General features: G+C 37.5%; 1 protein-coding gene across 7 annotated transcripts in view; it reads right to left on the reverse strand.

The window, feature by feature from the left end:
• The window catches only part of MARK1 (microtubule affinity regulating kinase 1), a 50651-nt gene that overhangs the window by 2491 nt on the left and 20953 nt on the right, over positions 1–27207 (reverse strand). The window contains exons 3-17 of one of the 7 annotated variants that reach the window (XM_065741723.1): positions 27052–27105; positions 21664–21712; positions 20468–20533; positions 19414–19484; positions 18412–18468; positions 15319–15555; positions 15113–15232; positions 11770–11869; positions 11090–11202; positions 9749–9902; positions 8417–8610; positions 6492–6592; positions 3891–4052; positions 2861–3112; positions 223–267 (exon numbers count right to left, since the gene is read on the reverse strand). In XM_065741723.1, coding sequence (XP_065597795.1) covers positions 223–267; positions 2861–3112; positions 3891–4052; positions 6492–6592; positions 8417–8610; positions 9749–9902; positions 11090–11202; positions 11770–11869; positions 15113–15232; positions 15319–15555; positions 18412–18468; positions 19414–19484; positions 20468–20533; positions 21664–21712; positions 27052–27105 — 1775 coding nt within the window. Of the gene's footprint in view, positions 1–222; positions 268–2860; positions 3116–3890; positions 4053–6491; positions 6593–8416; positions 8611–9727; positions 9903–11089; positions 11203–11769; positions 11870–15112; positions 15233–15318; positions 15556–18411; positions 18469–19413; positions 19485–20467; positions 20534–21134; positions 21227–21663; positions 21713–27051; positions 27106–27207 lie in introns of those variants that run through there. The other 6 variants (XM_065741640.1, XM_065741556.1, XM_065741469.1 and 3 more) reach the window with 6 other exon arrangements.

The raw sequence follows: 27207 nt of genomic DNA on the forward strand, positions 1-27207 counted from the left end.
TTATTCCAAGAAATAGAGTTTTCAGAAGTACTGGGCAAAAAAGCAAGAATGATGGGTAAAGGACCTCACCAGAACCCCCTCCCCCCAAATCCACAACAGTTTTTTAAATGCAGATTACTTAAGCACTATTCTATTTTACATCCTTGATTTAAAGTCTTTAAGAAATCACTTAAACCACAATGCAGAAGACCTAGGAGCGAAGTATTAATAGTGGCTCCTCACCTTGAGGTGTCAGTTCTGCCACTGGCTTCGCCTTCACTTGGATCCCTCAAAACAAAGTTAAGGTTGAGATTCAATGATAAAGGTGAAAAATAAAAGTTAAGAAAAACCTACATCTAGTACAATGTTAAATAGCTACTGGAGAGAAAAAAATCAGCGTAATAATGTCAAGTCTAGTACTGTTTAATAGTATTTCTTCACATCTGTGATTTTTGTTTCCCCTTATGATACTTTCCCTTCTTTCAGCGTTGAGATGTAATTATTACTTTGCTGTTTTTTAAACCCCCTGGTAAAATGAACACATTGTTCTCAGCCTAGTGCAGACAGAGCAGATGCCACATGGATTCCAGCAAGCACAACAGCAGCGGTCAGTTGGGGTGGGCTGGAGAGCTCAGCTCTGCAGCCCTATGGGCCGGGCCTCTCTGTGCTGGCAGCACTTCAGTGCCTGCTCACCCTTGGTTAAGAACAAGACACGCCTAAGAATCTGCAAGGCCACATGTTTGGAGCACAGTTCAGAGAGGCTCCTTCAACATCCACTCAACTTTAAGCACGTCAGCTGTTACACTGACTTCAGTAAGGTTACTGGTGAGCTGCAAGTTAAATGTATTTTTTCTTCCACCTTGTTGAAATAGAATTGAAAATTGTAAAGGAGCTGTTCTGTAGTCTGAAGCAGCTTGCAAAAACAATCACAAACCATGTAAGCCACCTAGTTTATAGTGCTGCAGTGCAAACGTTTAAAGGACACCATTTGCATTAACTAACTGAAGTAATACCTTCAAAACAAATACTTTAGGAACCACTATCAGAGAAGTATCATTTGTTATAAACCACTGATAGAAAATACTTCCATATCCTACAAATCAAACATCCTCATCACATATTTATCTTATATACTTACCAGAAAAGACATTTACATTAGCCAAAAGTAAAAAAATAAAATCTTTTGTGATACCTTCTGATCAAGGAATGCTTTAAACCCTTACTTCCTCAACAGTACAGAAGTTAAAGGCGTGCAACTTACATGATGCCAACTGAAAGAACTGGAAAAAAACAAACCCATCTATGTAATCCCAGCCATTATAAGTCTCAAACAGCCCCAAATTTAAAAACAAAGTACTCTGAGTTCTTCAATACAAGCAAATGTATTTTTCATTTTCATTTTTCACTGTATAAAACAATAGTAGATTGCATTAAAAGTGCTGTAGAAAAAGACAACACAGTTTATAATATGTCAATTCTAACCATGCATTTTACAACAATATTACTGTAGCTTAACATCACAAACATATTAAACCTTCCATCTCTCTCTTTAAAATAAAGAAATTCAAGGTGCTATTCCCTGTAAGAAGATCCTGAGCTATAACAAAAGCCAGCCTGTGCTCAAGAACTTGATCAGTTACTTATCAGAAAATACCTTCCTATTTCAAAATCTACACTTCTAACACAGTTGAGCAACTTTACTGTGTCTCTCATAAAGAGAAGATTCTCTTCCCCCCACCTATGAGAGTGCTGGAGATACCAATGATGGGAGATTTTATCTTCAGGTTTCTGAATCAAGAAAATGATTCACATACTATTTATTACTTTTTCCCTCACCTCCCTGTTCAGACACACACTGACACACTTTCTGCACCAGGTGATTTGCTTTTACAAAGGACAACCTCTGCATTCCAGGCTTTCCCTCTTCCTTTGTAACATCACCATGATCTTGCACTTCTGCATGTGCTTAAACTAACTCTGAATTTATCCTCCTTAGAATTCAGTACATAACAGTATGAATCTACAAAGAAAACAGCCGTTTCCAAAATGTAATTCTACTGTGAAACTGACAGTGGTGCAGGAAGGACACATCCATAAATAGGCTAACCAGGTAAATGCCTGTTAAACAGAGGAACACTGGAAAGCCTCCCTTTGGGAAGGCTATCGTGACTGCTGTGTAAACAGACACATGAAACTGGACTATTTGGAAAACCCTCCCCAGCACCTTTCCTCACTCACAGTGTCACCGCACGTGCTCTTTCTTCCAGAATCCTGAATTTAGTTTTGAAGGCTTCTTATCATACATAAGAGCATGACACGAGAGGCTGCACAGAGCTGAAATATTAGTATTTCCAGACATGGTTAACTTCTCCCCTCTTCTAAACTTCTCATTTAATCACACAACTAGAATTCCCTGAATTCATTTGTAAACATAGATTCCATCAAAGCACATCAATAAGATTGCAAATACGGTCCTTGCAGCAAACTACACCCAGACTTAGTACTTATGATTAAGTAAAGGATTGTTAACAATAAATAATAACTCAGTTAAATCACCGTTTAAACTCACTTGATTTTAACTTAGAAGCAGCACCTTTATCTTTCAGCTACAAGGCACGAACAAGAAAACTGAGCATTCTCTTGCTCTTTCACAATAAAGGAACAGGAGAATAGCTGGTCAAACAGGAATGTTACTGTATACACAGAAGTAAAACAAGGCAAGCTCTGAAAGGAACATACAAAACAGCATTCTAGCTATATACATATAAACTGCATCTAGTTTATATACACTGCAGGCTGCTGAACTAGAAATTCTCAATGACTTTGCAATTATGGCCCTAGTTATAGGCTGGGCATTTTTCTTAGAAATCGAGGTACTAACCTGCGAACAAACTTGGAAGTTATCTTGCTTATTATACCAGTTGATGTCCCTCTTCTAGCATGTGCAAAAGCACCGGTTTCATGTGATGGTGAGGCAGGTGGTCCATTGTAAGTGGCATTACGCCGCTCCCTTAGCTGCTCACCATGGAAAGTGCTTCGACTTGAACTCCCCCGAGGAAAGCGGGTTCGGTCTGGAGTGGTAGTGCTAATACTATGAGCAGACGGGGAAGCAGCAGGCACTCTTTGAGTTGCACTGCTGGGAAAACAGAAGCATAAATAAAGAGAAAGACTGTGCTAAAAACCCTCCTACACAACAACCATATCTCAAAGACAGGAAAAATCTCCACTCAATTTTTTTATTTCTTTTAAACTTGAATCTGCCACTGATTGAGTTTCAACAGTTCAAGAGATTTTCAGTGTAGAACCAACTATCTCCCGTACTGAGAGCAGTTTTAAAAAATATGCACAGATAATAGGACAAAGGAGAGATAGAAGTCTTTAGCAAGATTTGAAAGTGCTTCCCAGCCCTCTTTCCTAAAGAAAAAAACACCCATTAATCAAAACCTTCAACATACAAGTATTCCAAGAGCTTAAATATTTCTGAAATAGCCAGATGTCACAGATGTATAAAGTCGTCTGGGCAATTAACAGTGGGAGCAGCTACCTTATGGTGCTTTCAGACAGAAATAAGCTTAGTAATCCCCCAAACATTTCAGTATTTCATTCGAACTTACAGCGGCCTGTGTCATGGGGCACTGTCTAAATTAGTTACATTTAGACCCAGCAGTTTTCCAGAAGCTTCCAGAGGGAGGCAGTCAAGGAACTACTTTATCATTACACAAAGGCATCATGAACAAAATCAGTTTTTAAGTCGCTGCTAAACACCCATACTACTTGAGTGAGCTGAATGAGCTACTGTTCCAGAACAGAATGTAATGTGACAGTTCAAAACTGAGTACAAACACAGCAAAGTGCGTAGTGAACTGAAGGATGTCATCTCTAAAGCATTACAGAAATAAGCAATCTATTACCTCGGTCGGTAACCTTCAGTGCCATCTTTGATGGTTGGCAGTGTGACTTTTATGGGGTGACCAGAGGCAGACATAGACTTCTGATGTCGAGGCCGTGTTGACACAGCAGAAGCTACTGCAGAGCCTGCAGAAGACGTGCTACTTGCAGACATTTCTGTTAGGCTTTTGTCATGGCAGCAAGGCAGGAGGGACAGAGAAAAGGAAAAAGAACAGTTAGCGTAAAACCCTGCAGCATTTGTCATGTTTTCTTTTAGAATGTAGCAAGCACTGTTTAAATAATCAGAAGACTGAGTGACAAGGCTGCCTCCTTCAGGTGAAGTAAAGGATACGTAATTGAGGGTAAGGCATTAAAAATGAGTACTCTCACTTTTCACTTTAGAACTCAAACACCTAAAACTCAGAACACTTTTTTGGAACCACTGTCACATTGTTACTTAGTCTTTTAAAAACACACTCACTTCCAAGCTGTACTTCTCCTTCAGACTTCTGTGCAGTGCATTAAGGGCAAATTAGCTTCAAGAGAAAGCCCTGACTTACAGAAGAGGTCAATTTGGAGCACTCAGTCAGCAGTCTGACAATTTTTTGGCAATTCAGTGGTGGTGGGTGGGAATGATTCCAAATTGCTTTCAAATTTAAATTTCCTGCAAGTAGTTAAACATTGTGGGGAGAGGAAAATCCCCTTTGATTCTTTCACTATTAAACGGAGGTGTTCCAGCTATACAGAACTATTAAAGAGAACAACACATAGCTGGCCTCACGTCCATAGTTCTATGGCTCTAACCTCTATTGTGGTGACTCCTCAGAAAGCTGTGCATGAGGAGCTGCCCGTATCTCACTGCACAGCTACTACACTTACCAAGCAATGCAAGATTGTACTCATTTCTGAAAATACCTTTGATAGCCTGAAGAATGTCAACATGCCATAAAGCGTTTCTGACAGTGACAGCACTGAAATCTGACAAACCTTCTGGTTATTAGCACCTGGAGCTATGGTGGATGAAATCCCTACAGACCAAACTCATGATAACCAACACCCCTAGTCTACCTTTACATAGGTACTGGAAGTGAAATAAAACGTCAGGAAGCTATGGAAGTTCACTTAGGAGATGCAGACAGGGTTTAAACACCTGCTTATGACCTCAGTAAGAAGGCAACATTGCCCTATGGCTGCAGAATTCCTCAGGCATGGGAAGGTTCCTCGCAAGCCTCACAGTGCAGCACCACAGCAGATTTCCTTTGAGAACAAAATAGGTGGCTCTGCTTCAAGCTAAATATTTGCCTTCTGCATCAGCTCTCTCCCAAACCAACGCTAGACTGATATAGTTCCTTCCACCCATACTTAGTATTTCTGCTTCAACTAAGTAGCAAGGAAGGCATGGCAGTAATATTATGTTATGAATTTTTAAAAACAATGTCAAATGTCTTAGGCCAAATTACAGCTTTGCCTCCATAAGTATAAGCAAAATTACATTAATTATGTATTAGCCACAGCAGTCCCAAAGTGAAGTAATATCTGTAGCAAATGAAGATGTCAGAATCTGACTAATGCGATGATGGCACGAGATGCTCAGCTACACCAAGCACCAACTGAACTGCAACACAAGTTGCTCTTCATTTTTCAGAAAGAATTGAGCATATTTATTGCACTCGTGAAAAGGAATTAAGAGTTGGCCCCTTTCCAGTACTACAGGAACAGTTACAAATTAACTATAAAACGAAGAACTTCAAAATAAAGCCACTTCGCATTAAAGTGGTTTTGGAATTACATCTGTCAAAAGGGAAATTAATATTTGTGAGATCAGGATATATTTCAATACAGTTTTTAATTCTAAATTTAAACAAGGGTTTTTTGTTTTTTTTTTTTTAATGGTTTCAACTGTTGTTTAAACATATTTTAAGTTGTACACAAATTTGGAAAGGGCTTTTAAAAACTCCCATCCAATAAATAGAAATTAATTAGCTTTATGGTTTTTAAGCAATTTCTTCTTTAAGCAATTTAAGTAATTGCAATTAGCATTAACTTTCCCACATTTCATAACTTGCCATCTTAATGCAGATCAACAGCCCTGTATTTTTCCAATTTCCAGAATTAAAGTCCATAACTGATCTTTTATTTTTCAGTCAGATACAAGGGGTAAATAATACCCTAATACCAAGGATGAACAAAACTCATGTTTTATAAAAAAAGTCATTGCTGAAGCATCAAATACATTAGTATTTGAGAAAGGACACTGAGTAAGTGTAATCAACATCCTGCATACAGATATAAATGAATTACAAACACTACCAAAATATTACCAAGATATTATTTATCTGGGCCAAACAAAGCCATCAAAAAGCACTAACAAGTCTAAACTTTGAAATATTTGAGCAATTATGAAAGGAATCAAAAGATGATCCAGAAGAGGAGGCAAAGGCAGATCTACAGTTTTGTATTTCACCACAAAAATTCAAGCTGCATTGGAAGAAAAGATAAAAACACCCAGTAAAACTTTGCTTTTCACACCACGCTTCATAACTGTATTGATTATTGCCTGACCCACTTCTGTGCCTCCAATCTATGCACCCAAATGAACACACTCTACAAGAGTAGAGGAGTACCTGTTGTCCTTCCCATTCTGGATTGCAGAATAGCGATCTGAAGAACGTTCACAAACGTAAGTGTTCCTTCTTGTCATTCCACTACCAGAAAAGACATTGTTCTAGAAGAAAAATTAAAGTACTTCATTTAATTTCAGTCTTATCTTCTACTATGCTTTATGTTGTACAAAAAGCGAGCCTGGGAAATCAAACAGAATTCCACCATTCCAAATATCTTCAATGGACTAAGTTAATATGCCAGCACAAATTAGTTACATCACTAGCTGCTTTTATCCCCCCCAAATCTTCATTCACCATCTCTTTACTATTCATTAAGAGAAAGCATAGAGAAACTTAATTCTGCTATTTGCTTTACTAAATATTATTATCTAATTTCTACATAATGCATTGCTGAATTATCTAACTCTGGGATCAAGAGTTGAAACAGTTAACTGGAACCTCCCCAGGAACACATACATCTGTCTGGCTTAAAGGCTGCCCTGCAGATTAAATTGCTAACAGGGCTCTGGTTTTCAAGCTTGCTGCCTCCCTTGTCAAAAGGGCTTTGAAAAGAAGAATGAAAATGTTGTCCATCTTTGTCAAACTGAAATCATGATGCAGAACAGAGAGGAATTTGACCATGAGAATTTATAGTAACACATGGCAGAAGTGTCTCGTAGCAATGAACAGTGATGGGACCTTATCTCTTTCTGTTACTAATTTTAGTTCAGACATTTCATTGAATACCTACAAGCATTCTCACCTTCCCCCTGACAAGCACAAAACTGACTAATGAAAATTTGCTTGATTTCAAGTACACTAAGCTCAGCTCTGCAAGATCTATTGTGTATTTATGCTTTCCTCACCTACAGGTTTTCTGCTTTAGTATCTCCCTACAGAAACTACTAAATAAACTGTTTGAAACCAATTTGGTAAGGAAGAGTAACAGCTACAATAAATATTTTTGAAATGAAACTCCTACACATTAGACTAATACGACTGAAGATGGTATGTGTGGCACAGTGCACGAAGGACATAAAGCTATTAGAGGGTGTCCAAACGAGGGCTGTGATGATCAAGGGTCTGGAGGACAAGCTGGGTGAGGAACACTGATGCTGCTGTTTGCTCAGCACAGAGCAGAGGAGCTGAGGAGAGGCCTCACAGCTCCTCAGAGGGAGCCGAGGGCAGTGCTGAGCTGTGCTCTCTGGGGATGGCACAGAGCTGTGTCAGGACGGGCAGCTGTGGGTTAGGGACAGGGTCTGCTCCAGAGGACAGTGGGCACAGAGCGGGCTGCCCAGGGCAGCGGGCACAGCCCTGAGCTGCTGGAGTTCAAGGAACGTTTGGACACTGCTTTCAGACACAAGGTTGGGATTTTGGGTGGTGTCTCGTGGAGCCAGTGGTCAGTCTCAGTGATCCTTATGGGTCCCTTCCAACTTGGGATATTCTGCAATATCAAGTACACACAGGGGAACAAAGGGATTGTTCCCCCTCACCTCATCCCATTTCTCAAGTCTAAAATAGAGCAGCTTGAGAAAAATAAACAGACAAGCAGTTCATGAGGGATATTACAAAATAACATTCAGATGAATTATCTGATTCAGGGAGACCTTTGACTTTCTAGTAGATAACCCAGCATTAGAAACCAGGGAAAGCACTAAAAACCAATGACAGAGCACTCGGTATTGGCTCTGATCTTACATTCTTTCCTCAAGTGACCAATATTTGCCTTAACAGATCTTCAGTTTTCCCAAGTGGAGATATTCTCATGCTACATTAGTGTTAGAAAACAAAGTTATGGAGGTAAGGGAAAGATTTATTTTAAAAGACCTTCACTGTAGCCCATTTCTGTTTGCCAGAAGAATTAATCAGAAAAAGGATCAGTACCATGATGTCTTTAATAATGTTTAGAGAAAAATAAATTTAACAAACCAAAAGCTCACACTCACACTGGGAACTGTAGTTGATTTCTTTCTTTCTGGACCCACGAGTGGACTTGCAGCCATCTCTCCTTTGGATCCCACCGTCGTGCTGCTATGTTTGCGTGACACATCTTTGTCCCAGTCTTCTTTCTGTTCATTTTCCACACTGTTTGCCTGAGCTCTTTTCGTGTACGACACAGTAGGAGGAATTGATGGACCAACTGTCAAATAAAAACATTATCAGTAATGCCTAAAAATGATCTCTTCCTCAAAACAAGGTTGTTTTATTTTTGGTGTTTATTTATTTATTTATCCCCCCCCCCCCCCCCCCAACTCAGGGGGATTATATTTGGACTATCTGAAGAACTACAACTGCAAACTCAGCACATATACCAAAATATTAAACTGAGCTTTGATAGTCTAAGTTCTTTTTATCCATTCTCTCTTTATTAACAATGTGCAATTGAGAATTAGTTTCAAGATTCACGTATAGATACCAAGCAGGAATAGTATAATTTTAAATTAAACCAATGAAATTTCTGCAATATTATTAAAAAAAAAAAAAAGAGAAAACTTTAAATTTTGACTCTTTAAATGCATATATTCTCCTGAATCTAGTAGCAGAAGTATTTCTCCTCTCAAAAATGCTAAGACTATTTTTTTTAATGCACACTTATACTTTGAAAATAAAAGTGATTGGGGGGAAAAACTGTTGAAGAGCTCTGGGGCATATCCTTAGTCATCAGGATTTTATGCCACCTTGAAATAAAGTCACATCAGCTGGGGATGTTTCACATTATTATTGTTTTAAAAACTACACTGAGGGAGAACAGTAGTGCAAAAAAGAAATTAGAAAGAACAACGTATATTAGGCAGAGAGAAGGGCAAAACTAGTAATATGATAGCTCTTTATGAAGAGGAAATCTTCCATTCAGTACTTTGCATATACACTCATTTTTGATGCAACTAGTTCCACCTGAAAACGTTTCCTGAACGTTTGGTAAAATTGTTGCCTCTGAGAAAACCAGTTTGGTCTTAACTCCAAATGCACTGCTAAATGTAATGGTTTGCACATTTGAGTTTATTCACATCAATATCTCGCCTCTATTTCCTAAACAGGAAACATCCCCAAGCTCTTATTTAGAGAGTCAACCAAGTAGCAAGACAAAAAATTAAATCTGTAACTTGCATTGACCCAAATTTACCCTAGAAACGTTCATACAGAGAAAAGCACCACAGCGGAGCACGACGAGATACACAACAAATGCACAGAGTGGTGGACCGGCCAGGTTCACAAAACACTGCACATTCAGACTTAAATTGTGTATGTTACTTGACTTGTTGGAATGTCATCCCCACCATGATCACTGAACCGCCGTTGTTTCTGATTGGTCGATATACTCCGCTGGACCTTCAGGTGAGCAGGAGACTGCACTGAGCTGTTGTTGAGGTCGCTGCTGGGACGAGACCTTTGACCCAAGTTGCTGCTGGAGAGAGAGTCGCCTCCTTCAAACTACAAGGAAAACAGTCGTACAAAGCATCAACAGAACCCAACGTTTCTGGTTCTTTTATGGTATAAGAAAGGGAAGAGTTCCAATGAAGGGCACTGTCTTTTAAAGATAAAAATTACATTCACAGTTCAGTTTTCAAGATGGTTTTTAATCGTGTTTTCATGTTTTATAAACTTGTACCTAAAGCTAAAAGGTTAATGAATGCTTAAAATTAGAAGAACCTTGACAGGGACATAAACCAAAGAATTTTTCCTACTGCATTTTTTTTTGGTAATTTAAAAGACAGTTTATAGCATTAATTCAAAGGGGCTAGTTTCTCTGATTCAAGGATTCTTTACAGGCTTTGAAGCATCTCCACAAGGTATGCAACTCTCCAATGGTTTCATGGTACCTAAACAGCATAAATTGTTAAGAGCAGTGGAAGAAAATAAACCAACTCTTTCAAGCACCTCAAGTCAAAATTGTTTTAGGTAAATTCTCTCCGTGCTCTGCCATCATCTGAAATTCCAGTTCAGAGATTTTGTGGGAAAGAGCACTCATAACAGAGCTATGCTCTTTTAGAAATAAAGGAAGGCCAGTGAAGCACCAGGAAAACAAAGTCCTTCAAAAAAGAAAGCCTCTGTTCTCAGCTTGATTTCTTGAAAATTCCTGCACCCCAGGAGCTCTACAGATCCAACTAGTTCCAAAACAGCCAAAACACTTCCTATCACAGATTTATTAATGGCTGTGATGAAATTACTATATATTTTGTTCTATAATAATGGCATATGAGTCAGAAAAGATGAGTACGTTTCTGAGAAATAAAGGATGTCATAGCTTAAAAAAACAATTCGTTTAGTCAAATTCTTATCTAGTTCAGATTTTAACTGTGAACATGTATCACATGACAGGAAGAAGTCTTGGCATCTAAAGTCATTCCACTTCAGATTAATAGCTAGCTTTCTTAGTTCAATATATACACGAGCAAACATCAAGATACTTTACTCAGTCTACTTCTTCATGTGGGAACTAACAAGATTTCCAAGAATATATGAAAAGAAGGGGAAACATTACTGAAGTTACCAATTACAAATTACTATTTTGATTAATTTAGATTTTTCCAAGTAGTTCACAAAATACTGACAATCAGAATATTGAAATCAACCAGAGCTAAAGGCCAAGATAAAAATGTAAATTAGGTACCACTTACTTCAGGTGGTTTTCTACCTAGAAGCAAATACGTAGCCATGACTTCATCATACTTCTGGTTTACTAAAGATTCATGGATTTCTTCTCTTGAAAAACCCACAGTGACCATAATGTCTAGAAACAAAGAGAGCTAGGTACATTAGCAGAATTGAGCATTCGGGGTTACTGACAATTTAAGAACACTAAAAACAAACTAAAATCAACAATATAATGATGCAAAAAGTAACCAGCATTTAAATCACCGAGAAACTCCGGTGTGCAAAAGTCAGAAAGACTTTATCTCCTTGGCTTTCTCTGTTCTTTTCATCCTGAAAACTCTCAACACTGAGTACAATTCAACAAATTAAACGCTGACAAATAGAAGGTGGGATGGCTACAGTGCCAACACAGTTATCATTTTCTGACCATGGGCAATAAAAGAAAACGCTAGTAGCATAGCAAAGTCTCTTTCCTTTGGCCTTTTGAATTCTGTAATCTGATCTGTCCTTTCCTGTGCATGCAGATTCATGTCAGCTCAGTCAGAGCAGCAGTTATAAGGAAAGCACTGTAACAAAATTTCTAATTTAAAAAAATACTTTACTTGTATGATAAGTATCTTAAATTCTGTTTAAGAGTTTAGTTTGACTTACAAAATAGAACTGCCTATGTATGTAATGCACAGAATCTTTCTAGAAGCCTTACCTATTCTCTTGGTGTCATTGAAGTCTGGTTCAGGCTCAGTATATGGCTTCAGTTCTTCCTCTTCATGGCCAACATTCATCCAACGATCCTTCATAATTTGCTAAGAAAAGAAACAAGCATTTACAGTACATGATTCAAGCTGTGTCAGCCGATCTGAGAAATAAAAAATCACTTGAAGTTCAAAATAATCACAATGTTGTTCTTTCTCTCCTACCCTTCTCCAACTCACATCCTCTTACCATATCTCCTTTTATCTCTCACATCCTTTTTTTTCCTCATCAATCCATTCCCCATGCTGTTTATCTACTCTTTACAATACAAGCAACCAGCTGAAACGTCAAAAAAAAAAAAAAACCCTACAACTGCGCTTACAACAAACACAAATCTTTCAATTTGTACTCCTCACTTCCATCAGACTCTTCATCTTGTTTGGCTGCAGGATTGATACATACGCCCTAATCTTAGTTATGGTTCCTTGATGCTACTACAAAACAGATTGTATCACAATAAATCACTCCTTCAAATGGTAACAAAGCAAGAAAATAAGGAATAATACAGAAGCATATCTGTACTTCCCAGAATCATTCAAGACCTTGATCCCAACTATCATTTTCTTCCTACGTATCTTCTCACTGCAGTGGAACTAAAGATACCACAGTTCAGCTGGAGGGGAAAATGCCTCTTAACTCTGTCCATGCCACACAGACATTAACCTTAAAAACTTCTCCTGCACTGTTTGAAAACAATTTCCTTCTGCTGTGACTTGGACTTCTTGTATGCCTGCAGCATCAGCTGGAACACCTAACAATCACTACAATTTCTCCTTAAGGACACATTCATCATCTTTTTTTTTTTAATAAAACAACTAAAACCAATTTTCCTCCAACAGCTAGAGGCACACATGCCCTTTTGGGGACAATGCTAATATTGCTTACTAGATTGACAGAAGAGTGAAACAAGTGCCAGTAAGTCAAGTTTCCCACAGGCTCCAAATATGCCTTGCAAACATCAAATTAAGTTATCTCTAACAAAGAGCAAAAGACTCAATTTTCCATTGATATAACCAAATTCTTTGCATGCAGTGCTGCTGCCAAATTAGAGACACAAATAGCTGTATCCTTACAAGTGCAATACCAAACTTTGTACTGGAGTTGATTAACATTTTGATGGCAGTAAGACTTAAAGATTTATTCAAAGTTCTGCCACAAAACTGATTTTTTGGCTTTGGTGGGTGGCTGGAGTAGGGGGAAGAATTGTCAACACTTACTGCAACATCATATTTCTGGCACATGAATCATGAACTTTCTTAGTGATAGATCCTGGTTATTTATTCCTAGCCTTGTAATAACATGATTGATTCTCAAAGAAGTATCATATCTACATTTTTAAATTATCACGATAATATTGTTAATTAAATATTTAATTAAACAGAGAATCTCACAGGCAGTCTCAGTTATTGTGCAACTCTCACAACAGGTTCTTATAAGCATTCTGAAATGACATAAATGATCCTGTTCTAGGATTAACTTTACATCTGTGAAAGTCAGTTGATTACAGAACAGAAACCTTGTTCAGGGTATTTAAAGATCTCACTATCATCAACCCAAACTGTATTTCATCCAACTAAGTATTATTGAAGTTTCCCATGACTTTCAAGGCTACATCATAAAAATCTTGTCTAACTCAGGAGTCGTTTTGCCTCAAAACTATGTGCTTTATTACCACCTCAAATGTTTTCTCTCTGCTGCAACCAAGAAGTTGCATGCCATCTGAATAAGTTTACCTGATTCCTACCAGTGGTAGGAATCAGGTAGAGTGGTAAAGCTAACAGATGCAGCACTGATACTGTGTAAGTCTTAGCTTTGCTGCTAAGCCACTAGCAAGCATCCTATTGGATGGTCTAGGCAAGCATGCACAGGAGACATGGGCACATGTGTAGCTAGGATTGACTAAGAAATTGGAAGACAAAGCACAATGAAAAACCCTCTCCCCCAAGATGACATTAACTTTCTGCCTTTCAAAAGCTCCTACTAAATACATACTTTTAATTCTAGTTACGCATTTTGAGAAGTGCTTGAACAAATATTAATATTATATATTAATATATTATTTCCAGACTAACTACTAAATATATACTTCAAATGTAACTTTAGGTGCACTCATTATAAATAAGTTTGTACTGCCTCTCCCCCTTGCATTAGTTTAATGCCTACTGTCCATACCATCACTGTTTTAGTACTCCCTCAAAACACCCCATCCCAGGTAACATTTACTCCCATACAACTTGTCAACTACACAGTTCCCTTTGAGGCTGCTACACAACATCTCTCTCCAAGGAGAGAAAGGAATTTTACAAGAACTGGAAAATTACTCTTCAGATGTAAGAAAGTGAAATTACAGCTGAAGAGTAACTGCAACTGCTGAAAATCCAGAGAAAAAAATATAAAACAATGAAAATGTATTTCCTAAAACTGAAACACGTCATTGTGAGGAGAGAGGAACAATCTTTCTTGTCGTGGTTAAGCTCTTATCACTAAGTACTCTAGATAAGAGTGGACACAACACAATTAACAAATACCCATCAAATATTAGTGATCACTCACTATTCTGTTCTGTACAGATTATATTCAAGTTAAAACTACTTATCAGAAAACAATGTCAGCTTGAAAGAAGCTGCATGGAGAGACAGCTCAGCAAATGCATTCTCCCTGGCACAGGTAGCATCCATGCCAGGAGGCAGAACTCACACCAACACAAATATAAAGCTGCTTAAATGGGATTTCATCTCTGGAACTCTATCCACTGCTGCACAACTATGCACAGAAAGATAAAGCAAAGGTCACTGGCGATTAACTCATGCAAACACTATTTTAAAAGCATGTATTTATCTTCTGTTCTACTTTCACCTCTACGGTAAACAGGTATTATTTTCAAAAATGCTCATGGTACTGTTGCTGTTACTCCTTTTCTCCTAAAAAAGGCCTTCATCTTTGAGAAATTTATGATCTTGTCCAGCTTTCCCCACATTCTGAATCTATTATCTGACCCAAACAAGTGGGACCACTTTGCACTCTGAAACGTTCTTAAGCCTTCAGTTATCTGCAACTCACTAACATCTACTCAAACTGTGCTATTTCTGGGATGCTTCCTAGGATTTTGTTTTGGGGAGTGGGGTGAGGGGGTTGTTTATTTGTTTTCAGTTAGACTTTTGGGTCCCTAGAACAGGACATATACCTAACGTGAAAATTAAAAGAAGCCTTAAGCAGTTACTACATTTTGCTTATTCGTAATCTAAATTAATACATTATTTTTATTTAAAAAGAACAAAGGTTAGATTACTTACTTCCAAGCTGCCTCGTTTTATTGGATTCAGTACTAGTAGCTTCTTAAGTAGATTTTCACAGTCTGTGGACATATAGAACGGAATACGATACTTCCCCCTCAGTACTCGCTCCCTCAGTTCCTTTAAAATAAATTTTTAAAAGATGAACCTAGGAATGACACGGGAAATTAAAGAATAAAAGCCAACATTTCACATCATAAGCCTACCTTTAAATTCTGACCATCAAATGGCAATGATCCGCTTACTAGTGTGTACAATATCACTCCAAGACTCCACACATCCACTTCAGGACCATCGTACTTCTTTCCTTGGAAAAGTTCAGGAGCAGCATAAGGTGGGCTTCCACAAAACGTGTCCAGTTTATTACCGACTGTAAATTCATTACTAAACCCAAAGTCTGCAATTTTAATGTTCATATCTGAATCAAGTAGAAGGTTTTCTGCCTAAGAGAAAAATAAGACGAGAAGGACAAGCTATGTATAAGCCCAATATATTACAGCATGTCATTTAACAAATGCAAAATTGTTTCATCTTCTGTATCTTTCTTGCATTAAGAAGGGAACTAATTCCCCTTAATAGATCATAAATGCAGTCATTTTCAATCTCAGTTACCTAAAAAATGGAACAGTTCAGCCTCAGATTGAAGCACCTGAACTCCAAAACAGCAGTTTCAGTGCTTCACAGTTTCATGTCAACTTCTGACACCACAGAGCATATACTGAACCCCAGAGATCTTCCTTTTGGTGGGGTAGATGTCAGAAGGCACTTAAGACGTGAAAAAGCACATGCCCTACCTTAGCATCCTGCACCAAAAAATTCTCCCCACCTTATTGCCAGTGCTTTGCTTTATCAATAAAAATATTATTTAACAATTAATTATTACATTCTGTATGAAAAGTGCACGCATTACACAGCTCAATGTAAGTGGGAAATAAACGACCACTGTGAATGCAATGCACCACATATATGCAGATGCAAGTATACAGGAGCCCAAAGAATCAGTGAATGGTATCTCATACTTAACATCATATGTAGGACAAAAGATAAAATGTATATATATATATATATATATATCTATACATATGATTAGAGAGATTTTCATGCACTACTGGAAAAGAATAAAGTGCATTTCCTAAAACACAAGAGTGCTACGCAGTGTGTGCAGGAGAACCACACAGTGTTTACTCATCTGTGTCCAGGCTCCTGATGGACACATCAATAGCACAGCTTCTCTTGTCAGATGCTGTGCTCTTAGTTGAGTTTCCTTAGAATCAGATTAATAACTGCTCTTTCCATCCACTCAGAGAAGGAAACAAATAATCAAAAAAACCCACCACCACCAATTTCTTGGCTTAGGATCACTGAAGCAGCAGCCAACTTGTTTGCTAACAGTGGTAAATAGGTTTGTTTGTTTCACTTTTAATAATTCATCTCAATCAATGACTAGGAAAGGAAGCTACCAGTGTATCAAGCCAATATCTGCATGACAGAATTTAGCCTTTGTCAGGAATAAAATATAGCCCATTTTTACTAACCAGATTTCCTGGAAAATATTTTCTTTTCCCATTTGATGACCTGTAATCTCAGCTGGTTCCAGCTGATGTGCCTGCAGACACACTCTGAGATATTTTCCAGATTTGACAGCCTTCTGCATTACTGCACAAAGACTTCATTTTCCTTGTGGTGAAAACATTACTGTCAGTGCAGCTGCTCAGTGATTACAATAGCCCTCCTAGATCAACAGAATGTTGAACCATCCCAAAGACCTTGCACTTTTAGCTTTCTTATTTAGACAAAACCACAAAAAACAACAGCCCACATATTCCCTTCCGTTCCCCTCTCCCCCTCCACAAATACACACACCTTTTTAATACATCAAACAACAAGAGTATGCTCTTTTTGGCTAGATATTCAGACCAAAAAGCATTAACAGTCACTGAAAGGGCACAATAAGACTTGTGCACGATAGCATGAGCACAAAGCTGGATTCACTTATAACCCTTTCTACTCAGGCTGTTCAGTTTCACAGAAACAAACAAATGGGAGACAGTTTAAGTAGCAACGGGCCTTATATTCCTTCTCTTCTGCCAGAATGGGCTGGATACAACTGCACCTTTTATGCTTCTTCCTACTTTAGTAAGAAGTAACATATATATCATAGAGTTTATCCTTTTCCTCTTTAAGGAACAAAAAAGCAACCTCATCAAATCTCCATTGTGGTACTCTGTTTTAAGGTGCTAATGAAGTAAATTGGTCAGCCATGCCCATAAACAGGATAAAACCAATAGAAGCAGCTGTGAATGCAGACAACTTTAAAGTTGCCTCTTCCTTCTCTGTCTCACTTAAAACTCTTTTCATGGAGCTGGAGAGATGACACACAATGTTTGGAAAGGAGAAAGGAAGTGAGAACACTTCCTCATAACCATACGTTTATTCCTTTTCACTCTAGGTTATGTATTTTCCATTGGCATGGCTGACTGGCTCTCAATCACACTTAATGCTGAACATTTCAAATGAGTCTAGCACAACTCTATGTAAGAGAAAGTGCAAAAAGAAAAGCTAGCACATGATTTTGGAGCCTGCCTGTCTATCTTGAAACAAGGAAAAGATCAGCAGCAGAGCATTTACAACAGATGTTAAAAGGGATATCATGCAAATGCCACAAAGCAGTTTCCTATGGCCTTTTGAGTTAAGCAAATGTAAGGTGAATAACCCTAAAGAATAACACCCACACAAAATAATGAAGGTGGACAGTATATTTTTGTATGGTTTATCCAGATGGCATAAAGACAACCAGTAAATAAGGAGAGGCTCACCTAGGACTCCACAATTTCCTTTTATTTTCAATGTATTTTTTGTCCTGAATTAAAGTATAAACCATAAATTCAGATGAATTAATTTTTTTTAATGAATCACTAAAAAGTGAACGTTTTATGTATCCTGCAATATATACACTTTTCAAATGAAAATAGTTTAATTAAGTGGTGCTGACTGCTGTCATTGAACTTCTGCAGCTTCAATGTGCAGATATCTGTATGCCAGCCGGTAAAATTCTTCAGAGAGCACATCTTTCTCTCCGAGCCAAAACTGAGATGAAAGTAACACACATTCTGTTCTCCTCTTACCCCTGTTTCAACAGGGGAGCTACATTGTTTCCATGCTTCAGAAAACCAAGAATAAAACACAAGCAAGAGATAGTTCCCACAATCATTTGTTCAGACTCTATAGCAAGGACAAATAGATATAATGAAATTAAGTCTACACTGTCAATCATTGAAATGAAGAATGAATAACATTACCTTAAGATCACGATGAACTATGCATTTCTGATGACAGTACTGCACTGCAGATACAATCTGAAACACAAGGATGATCAGAGAAAGATTTCAGCTCAAATTCAATAAAAATTTTTGCATATTATTTAGTAATTTTAGCTCCTGATATGATTCAGCAAAACAAGTTAACAAATAAAAGCTTTTGTTCTAGATAATATTCACAAAGTTTTATAAAATCTCAAATACTAAAATTCTAAAATCCGTAAGAACAGCCCATTTTCTTATTAGAAAGTTTAATACATAGTCCTGTAGGTAACAAGAGAAGCATAAGTTTTAAATACTGATTGTAGGGAAATAAAACCACTTCTTTCCAATAGCTGGATGTTCCACTTCAGATTTTATCCTCTGAAATACTAAGTAGCATACCTGTGCACTTCATCATCAACATAACAGTTCAATACACATTTTCATATGCATCTTTTTCATATGCATAACAAAACATCTGAAAAAGTTAAAAGCAGTTTATTTATGTGTTAACCACATATTTTAATTCCAAATTTAATTCATCAATTTATTAAAGCTTTTCTCAAAAACAGTACATGAAAAAAAAAATAGGATGGAAAGGTTTGTAAGATGTAGAGCCCTTTTGCACTGTATCCCTTGTAGAAAACAAAGTGACAAGATACAGCAGGAGACAGGCAATAATATCAGCATCTCTGGATAGAATGTCTGCAAAAACTCTGAAGTATTTGGAAAAGGTTTTAAACCTCATGGAAATCACAGAAAAAATGTGGCCCTTAGGAACATCCACCAAAAAGAATGTAGAACAACCTATCACTATTTTTAGATAGTACGTAGGAAGCAGATATTTTTTTCTACAGGGATTTTTTCCACACCAGCTTTAATAAACATTACCACAACAATGAATTAAAAAAAAAAAAAAAACAAGCAAAAAAAAACCCACACACTTAAGTCTACCTGAAAATACCATACATACAATTGAAAGAGTGAATGTTAATTCCATACCTGCCTGAATTTTGCACGAGCTTCCTTCTCTTTCATTCTTCCATGTGCAACTAAATAGTCAAACACTTCTCCTAAACACAAACAGGAGAAAACATCAGTCCTATCAGCTATGGTTTTATTTTTGACTGTAAAGCACAAATCAGGCAATGCTTGAAAACAACCCCCATCCTTTTCAAAGGAGAACAGAAGCACACATTCTGCAGGAAAAAATGCATTTTATTGCCTGCATTCATTTTCTTTTTTCAGACATGTAATAGTCAACCAATACAAACATTAAAAACCTTTGTACTAAGACTTCCTCAGTTTTCCAACACAAATTTTAAAAAGCACTGTGAAACAGAACAAAATGACTTATCTTAAAAAAACTTAGCTGCATATAAAACACACTGGGAATCAGATGGCTTCTGTGCCAGATCTGTTCTGCTTATCTCAAGCCACTTCACACAGGAGTACGTGTACTAGTTGGTTTTCTTTCTTCCTAGTTGTTCTCTATAGCAAAGCACCTAAATTCTTTCCAGACCCTCATCTTTTCACTGCCTGAAAAACAGCCCTCCCTAACTGGTCACCAGCCTTGTGCTGGCTTCCTCCCCATGTTCAAACAATTCCCATTCAGGTAATAAGCTGCTTCCCATGCATGCACTCACTATTCATTATATTCTTAATGATCCTGCTGGTCCCCCATTCTTGTTCCTTACTCACACCTTGGACCTGCCTCTCCAAGTGCTTTAGCACACATTTTTAAGGTAAAACAAGGACTGGTGCTTGCCTAAATATAGCAGATACTGGGTCACGTTTTCACCCAGAAATGGTACCAGGTTTTCAGCAGTAAACCTTAGATCAGTAACTACCCTTAAGCACAAAACTAATAGGTTACTTTACAGAGCATTATGCAAGCAAGAAAGAGTATGACCTGGGAGGTCTGCTAGGGTGGTTCTGAAGAGTAGACTGGAATAACCCATTAACCATAAAATCCTTAAGTTGTTCCCAGGCATGCAAGCTGTGTAGCTTCCTGCATTTCAGTTCATCCTTAAAGCAGAATTAAGAATTCACTTACCCCCGCTGGCATATTCCATTACCAAATACAATGTCTTTTCAGTTTCAATAACTTCAAATAATTTTACTGCAAGAAAAATGAATAAGAGAGATTGCAGCAGGGAACAAAAGCACGATGCAAACAAACAAAAAAAACCCCTTATATTCGTGAAGTGAGTATAATTTATTACCCATGAGAACGTTACACTGTAAGGAAACCATATATCCTTTAGGTTAGCATTCTTTTGAGGGGGGGGGAGGGAAGCAAAATTAATTTCAGGGTTGATAATAAAGCACATTAATTCAGTTTCCTCAGTGGTTTGTGCATTCTGTACGAACAGATTCTTGCTAGAATTAGTGTTTAACTTGACAGACTTCTGTAAGACCATACAAACCCTCCCTGTTTCACCAGTGAACTGCTCTCAGTTAGATGTCTGAGATGCCGACCAACTAAAAACTGAATAGCCACCAGAACTGCAAAGACTGACAAGACTTCCCTCGGATGCCAATAGCCATCACTCATTTAAAACAAACACACCACCAACACAGCCCTCCCCTCAAAATAAAGAAAACCCAATAAATAAACAAAACAAAACAGCAGAAGTTAAGAACACTGGAAAAGCAACAAACGATTCAAGGGATGAACAGGGAGTGCCTAGCATGTAGTAACTTGTATGCTTTGTCCATACCTTGTATGCAACAAGCCCTCTGGCCGATTCAGGAACATTAAGTGTCTCTGGAACAAGACTGTCCAGCCCTCCTCAGCCAGAAGAATTGTCATCACAAAGTAGGGCCCTGAAGCTGTGGGGTAGGTGAAAGAACTAAAGCAAAAAGGGAAAATTACATACTTGGCAAGTCTAATTTTCTGGAAATATCAGGTGGCAGGAGTCCTTCCTAGACTGAGATAATTGAGTTTTGCTCATTTCACCTCAGAAACTCACATAATTTCATGTAAAGGGGGAAATTTGGGCCCTTAGCTGACCAGAGTGCTCAATTTTGACACTTTTCATGACTGAACATTTTATCTCCTCATACCAATATTTTTTTTCAAGCAGTGTCAATAAAGTAAGTGAGACAATAATATGTTTACTCAATACTTACTGTCCTGTTATCTCAGAAGTTTAAAGAACAAAACCATAACTGAACTACACCAAAAGAAAGCCCAGAATGTAAACGGCATAATAAAAAGAGAAGTTTGAAGAAATGCAGAACTCCTACCAATATTGGGATGGTTCAGTATCTTCATTATTCGTACTTCTCGAAATAACTGTTGGGAAGTAAGAAAACAGTCTTAGAGTGTGTTACTCAAGATAAAGTATTTTATAGGGTGAAAAGGAACAGTGTAAGTCATAGGAATTAACATTAGCAGAAAACTTTCCCTAAGAGTACATAAAAATAGGTCAATGAATTCTGGTGAATGAAACCCACATCTTGCATATTATCTAATGTAATAACCACCAAATTAACAGTGAAGAGCATAAATTATTACCAGCCACTTACAAAAAACATCAATTTTCAAGCTTTATACAAACACAAATTTTATAGCTCCTTCTGCAATAGCAACTTTTAGAGTTTCCACTGACCAAAAAGAATGGAATATTTACACAACTCCTGTTATCCCTCTGTGAGCTGATTGTTTTGGTTGCTTGCAAGCTCTGTTAACTATCCTGAACTTACCTCCACACGTGAGGGCACGTGTACGGTGTACTATTTCAAAAAAACAAAATAAAAATCTCTTAAGACACTATTAAAACAGAATCAGAGACCAGGAATCCTGACATCCCTGATATCATGCTCCACAGAGGTGAAGTGTGAAAGTTCCCTTCTCTCACAGATAGGTCACTGATGTCAATGTCCTTTTTCCTTCCCATCACTGAAGTCTGCTTGACGATCCCGAGTCAAGTAATAGAAAAAACTTACAGCCTAAGCATACATCTAAGACAGTGGTCGTTTTTGTTCCTGTTGTTTAAACCAGAAAGAACACAGAGCTTTAAAAGGTCTTTGCTCCTACATTTCAAGCATTTTTGGTTTTACCAATTAAATAAGAGATGATGGAAGAATGACCTAGGGGCTGAATGCTCATTTGACATCTCAGAGGACATCTCATCATTTTCAAAATTACTCTAATTTGTACAGACACACACAGGTACAGCGATGCAAGTGGGAGACCAAACACCTCCTGAAAGGGTGGAGCAGCACTTCAGTTGATGTATTATCATGCTTGAGACAACAGAAATATTTCTCAGGGAAAACACAAGCAACACAATGCAGTTCACTTGCGTTCAGAGTGGAACACATGGGTATGTAATCCAGTGCACTAGAATGAGCTTTTGCAAAATACTCTTGTTTGTTCACAAAGCCAGTTAAAAACACATCACATCAAGTTGTAAACTAATTCACTAGGAGCTAGCAAACCTAAACTAATGGATTGCATAATAGGACCACTTCAGAAGGGCCACTAAGCAGACATATGCAAAACTGCCATTCTTGCCAGAAGACAGGAATTTCACAACTTAACAGAATTAATACTGGTATAAAAGTTACGGCCACGAACACAGGTCTTCATAAGCAGGATTTAATATTAGATTTCTATAAGCAATTTCAAATTTAGAAAGAACACCATCAAGAAACACAATTTTACATGCAACAGGAACCACATCACTGTCAAAATACACGTGCACTATTCTATTCAGTATTCTCAGAGGACTTGTAAGTTTACTAATTGCTTTAAGATTCAAATTGTCTTCCTAGGAACAAGAACTTTCATTCTACATATGTAGTTTTTCTTCCAGAAAGGAAATGGACATTAAAATACATTTTATATTGAGGACAACAGAACTGACCACTAGCCTCATGCAGATATGATCTATGAAACATTTCCTTGCTCAGGCTCTGAACAGAAGACATCGTTAAGATCCAAAGTTGGGGCCTAGGTTTATTCCACACAAGTGCCAATCGATTCTCCACTCACTAAGAATCAAACAAAAAAAATCTTAAGTCAATCTAATTTCTAAATCATTACTGAGAAGGGGTGCTGGGAAATCTAACAAAACAAAACAAAAAGACAATAGCTATGAACCTGTATCACAGAGAAGATGTGGAACAATTTCAACCACTTATTTTTGTTGTGTTATTAAGAAAACTCAAAATAACCCAAGTTGTAGCCTAAGACATGGCTAGTGAGTACAAAGCCCAGCGAACTGCTGAAATGAGGAAACCTGGAAATGTCACTCACTAATGAAAACTACTCAGAACAAAAGCACCTTCTGCTCTCCTTTTGTGTAGGAGCAGCAGAATGTTATCTCAGAAACACCACCAGCAAAGCCAATACAGTAAGATACTTTCATGTAGCTGACATACAGGTATTTTGACATAAATTCAAATTATGATGAAACCCAAATGCTTACATTTGGGAAAATGTTACCACTGTGACAGTGGAAAAAGCCAGGTCAGATCAAGATGCTATTATCTGGACAGAATTCCAAATAAAAGCCAGCTTTGTCTCTTTAAACAGGTGCTGACAGGATGAGAACCACGCGGCAAAACACTAGAAAGGCAAACAAAAGATTGTAAGCAACACTGAATTAAGAGCACATATTTAAAGAGATGGAGGTCCTGAAGTAAGAAGTATAGTATATTAGAATTAAGACAACTTACCACACTGCATGCCTGGAGAATACAAATGGAAAATTCAGAAAGACAGCACACCTCTGTTATCTCCTAACACCTGATGTTTTTACTCGACTATGCCTGCAAAATAGCTTGTCCATACAACATGGCACATATAACATCAGGAAGCAGTTAAGGTCAAGCTAAACTTCCACTGCTTGCATGACACTAGCAGCAACTGCAGTACATGCTCAAATTTTTCTGTTTACAAATCAGAACAGTACATGTGAAATGAGGACACTCCAGCTCATTCTACCCAATTAGGTCAGTAGCAAGCACCAAAGCAAAGCCTGATTGCCCCTTGTGTCTTTTATATTGTAGTAATGGAGAGAGAAAGGCACAGGGCTCATTCACAAAACCCAAGATCACTACATATTTGTCATGTTTGATTAACAATACACATTCAAAAGTTAGTGAAGGCCTTCACGTTTTGCTGACCTACACACAATTTACTGCTTCCATGAAGTGACAGCACCCTCAGCTATGCAGCTTCTGATGAGTTCAGACTCAGGAGTGGCATTTTTGTGGTAGTAAGTAGCTTTAGCATTCCATTATAAATACTCACTAGAAAAGTATCTGTTCCTATCTAAAGCACAGTACTGTCACCATTCCCCCCTTCCAGTGTTAAAGAAAAACTTCCCGTCTTAAAGAAAAACTGACTGCTTAACAGTGCTATGCACAGTACAACTTCAAAGGGGAAAATACAAATTCACACTGTGCTGACATTCAATATAACACAAGGAACCAAATGCTTCTATGTTTTTCTGTACTTAATGTTACTAAACATGATGGTGAAACTTGGAGATTTCACAGAGTAACTTCTACATATTTTTATTCTTTTCAATGCATAGATGACATCAAATACCAACAGTCGGTAATTCAAACCCCAATTGTTTGCATGAATTATAACTCATCAATAAAGCAATGATTGCTGAAATAAAACTTCCTGGAAAACTTAAGTGTGAAGCCTCTAATGTTATGAAAATATATTGTTTCTACAGAAATGAGGGAGTTAGAAATGAATAAGATGACCTAACCTGTTAATATATACATTTCAAAAAATTTACCAAACAAAAAAACCCAGAACTTTTTAAATAATTACATGTAAATTTAAAAATAAACAGATTAAAACAACCCAAGTAGCATCACATCTAACGAATGGCTTCTTATTTTCTTCCTTGGACAGAATACTTCAATCTGAGCAGGTGTTTAAAAGGCATTGTTTTTAACAGAGAACCTAAACCTTTCTTTCAGTGAGAACAAAAGTTTCATTTTCCCTATCCCAATATGTACACAGAGCTCCACACAGTTAAACTATCACATGCCACAGTCCACAGACTGAAGCATTTCTTACCACATAACCTGAAAGTGTTTAGAGCACAAAATTAATCAAAACTCATTCATCCTGTTTTTGTTTGCAATTTTTGCCTTGTAAGTGAAAGAGAACGTATCAATTTGAAAATCAACATCTCCTTCAAAAGTATTTCCACAAGATACTCCTCTTTTATGACGGAAACGTATTGAGTTTCACATCTCCACTAAAAGCTTCTCATGAATTTGTCCCAAACTGTCATTTCAAGGCTTAAGAACTAAATATTTTCTGTACATTTGGTTGCTAATTTTTGTTTTCTTGTAAAGTAGTATAGAAAATAGCTGGAACAATTTATTTGGAGGCTGGAATTAAAATGCCATTCAATTAAAATACATTGTCTCATCTTTCATCTTCTTATTGCTCAGCCCTGCTCATCTAACTGTCCCAATGTAAATACCAAGCTAGTTAGGAAACAAGCTACACGAGCAGGACAGGATTTTCCCATATACTCTGTCAAGTACTGCTCTGATGGGTCCCTCTCCACCAACTTGAAAAGAGATTTGCTTAATACAGGACAGGCCTTAAGGATAGCAACACTTGAGCATGCACTCCACAGGTTGAATTCAAGAAAATCCTCAAGAACCTGTGCTCAACAATAATACCGTAGAGCAGAAATTAAATTAATTTCTTTTATCTTTTTAATTTAAGCTAATTTGCTCACAACTCTCCACGGACAAAGTTGCACAAAAAAAGTAAATACAATGACAGCTAGAGAAAAAGGAACAGTAATGAGCCTCAGCATCTTTCTCATTCTACAGCTACAACAGCAGTCAAGTTTCTATAAACAAAAAACATCCTTTTTCATGGGTAACCTCCAGTAAGACAATACAATGCTTCTGTGCTTCAGTCAAAACACAAATGTATGCACAGTTAAATGGCACAAACAAACCAAAGACAAAGAACAAGAAAAATGACAACAAACCAACAACAATCCAGGGTTTTGGTAAAACACTTACTACAGCATGGCAATGCCTACACAAAGGGTTTCTGAATGTCTACGGGCAGGTACTGACAGTGCAACACACCAACCAGAATGTTCCAATTACCTCCAGTCAATTCTGTACACAAAAGTAATTGCCAAGGGTCACTTGAGTTTAACAAATGTTTTATTGAAGTTGAAAGAACAAAGGTAAAAAAAAAAAACAACCCTCAAATCATTAAAGCCATAGAAACAGGCCCTCTCACAACTCCACAAAAAAACAATTACTCCATTAAAGAAAAATCCAAGAAAAACACTGTCCTTTATAGCATTTCATCTTGATTTCATACGTAGACAAGTTACTTGTGTAATTAGACACACATTTTATTGTCAGCAAAAACTGAAGCCAGAGGAGGAAGGAAAAGCACAGAAGTAGTGCTTAGTTAGGAACCATATAGAGTAACTGCTAGCAAACAAATTGCACATGCACTCTGTAAGCAAGGCTATAGGATATCAGCATCTCCAAAGGTCACAGATACACAGAGATGTTGATTTAACCAGATAAAAAGACCAAACATTTTTGCAAAGGAAATGAAAAGTCAAAGTTCAACTGTTTATAGTTTCAGATATCACAGTATGCTCTTACCTTTTGCAGACTAGTAGGATTTAGCTGAGTTTTATCTATTATCTTCACAGCAACCTTGGGAAAAAAAAAGAAACTCAGATTAAGCACAGAAAAATGTGTGAATGACAATGTATTTTATACCTATGAGCAAAAGCATTTATGTAACTTTAAGACATG

Source organism: Cyrtonyx montezumae, unplaced genomic scaffold (assembly GCF_038088225.1).
Source record: "Cyrtonyx montezumae isolate F1298 unplaced genomic scaffold, pur_monq_1.0 scaffold_0, whole genome shotgun sequence".
Taxonomy (NCBI): Eukaryota; Metazoa; Chordata; class Aves; order Galliformes; family Odontophoridae; genus Cyrtonyx; species Cyrtonyx montezumae.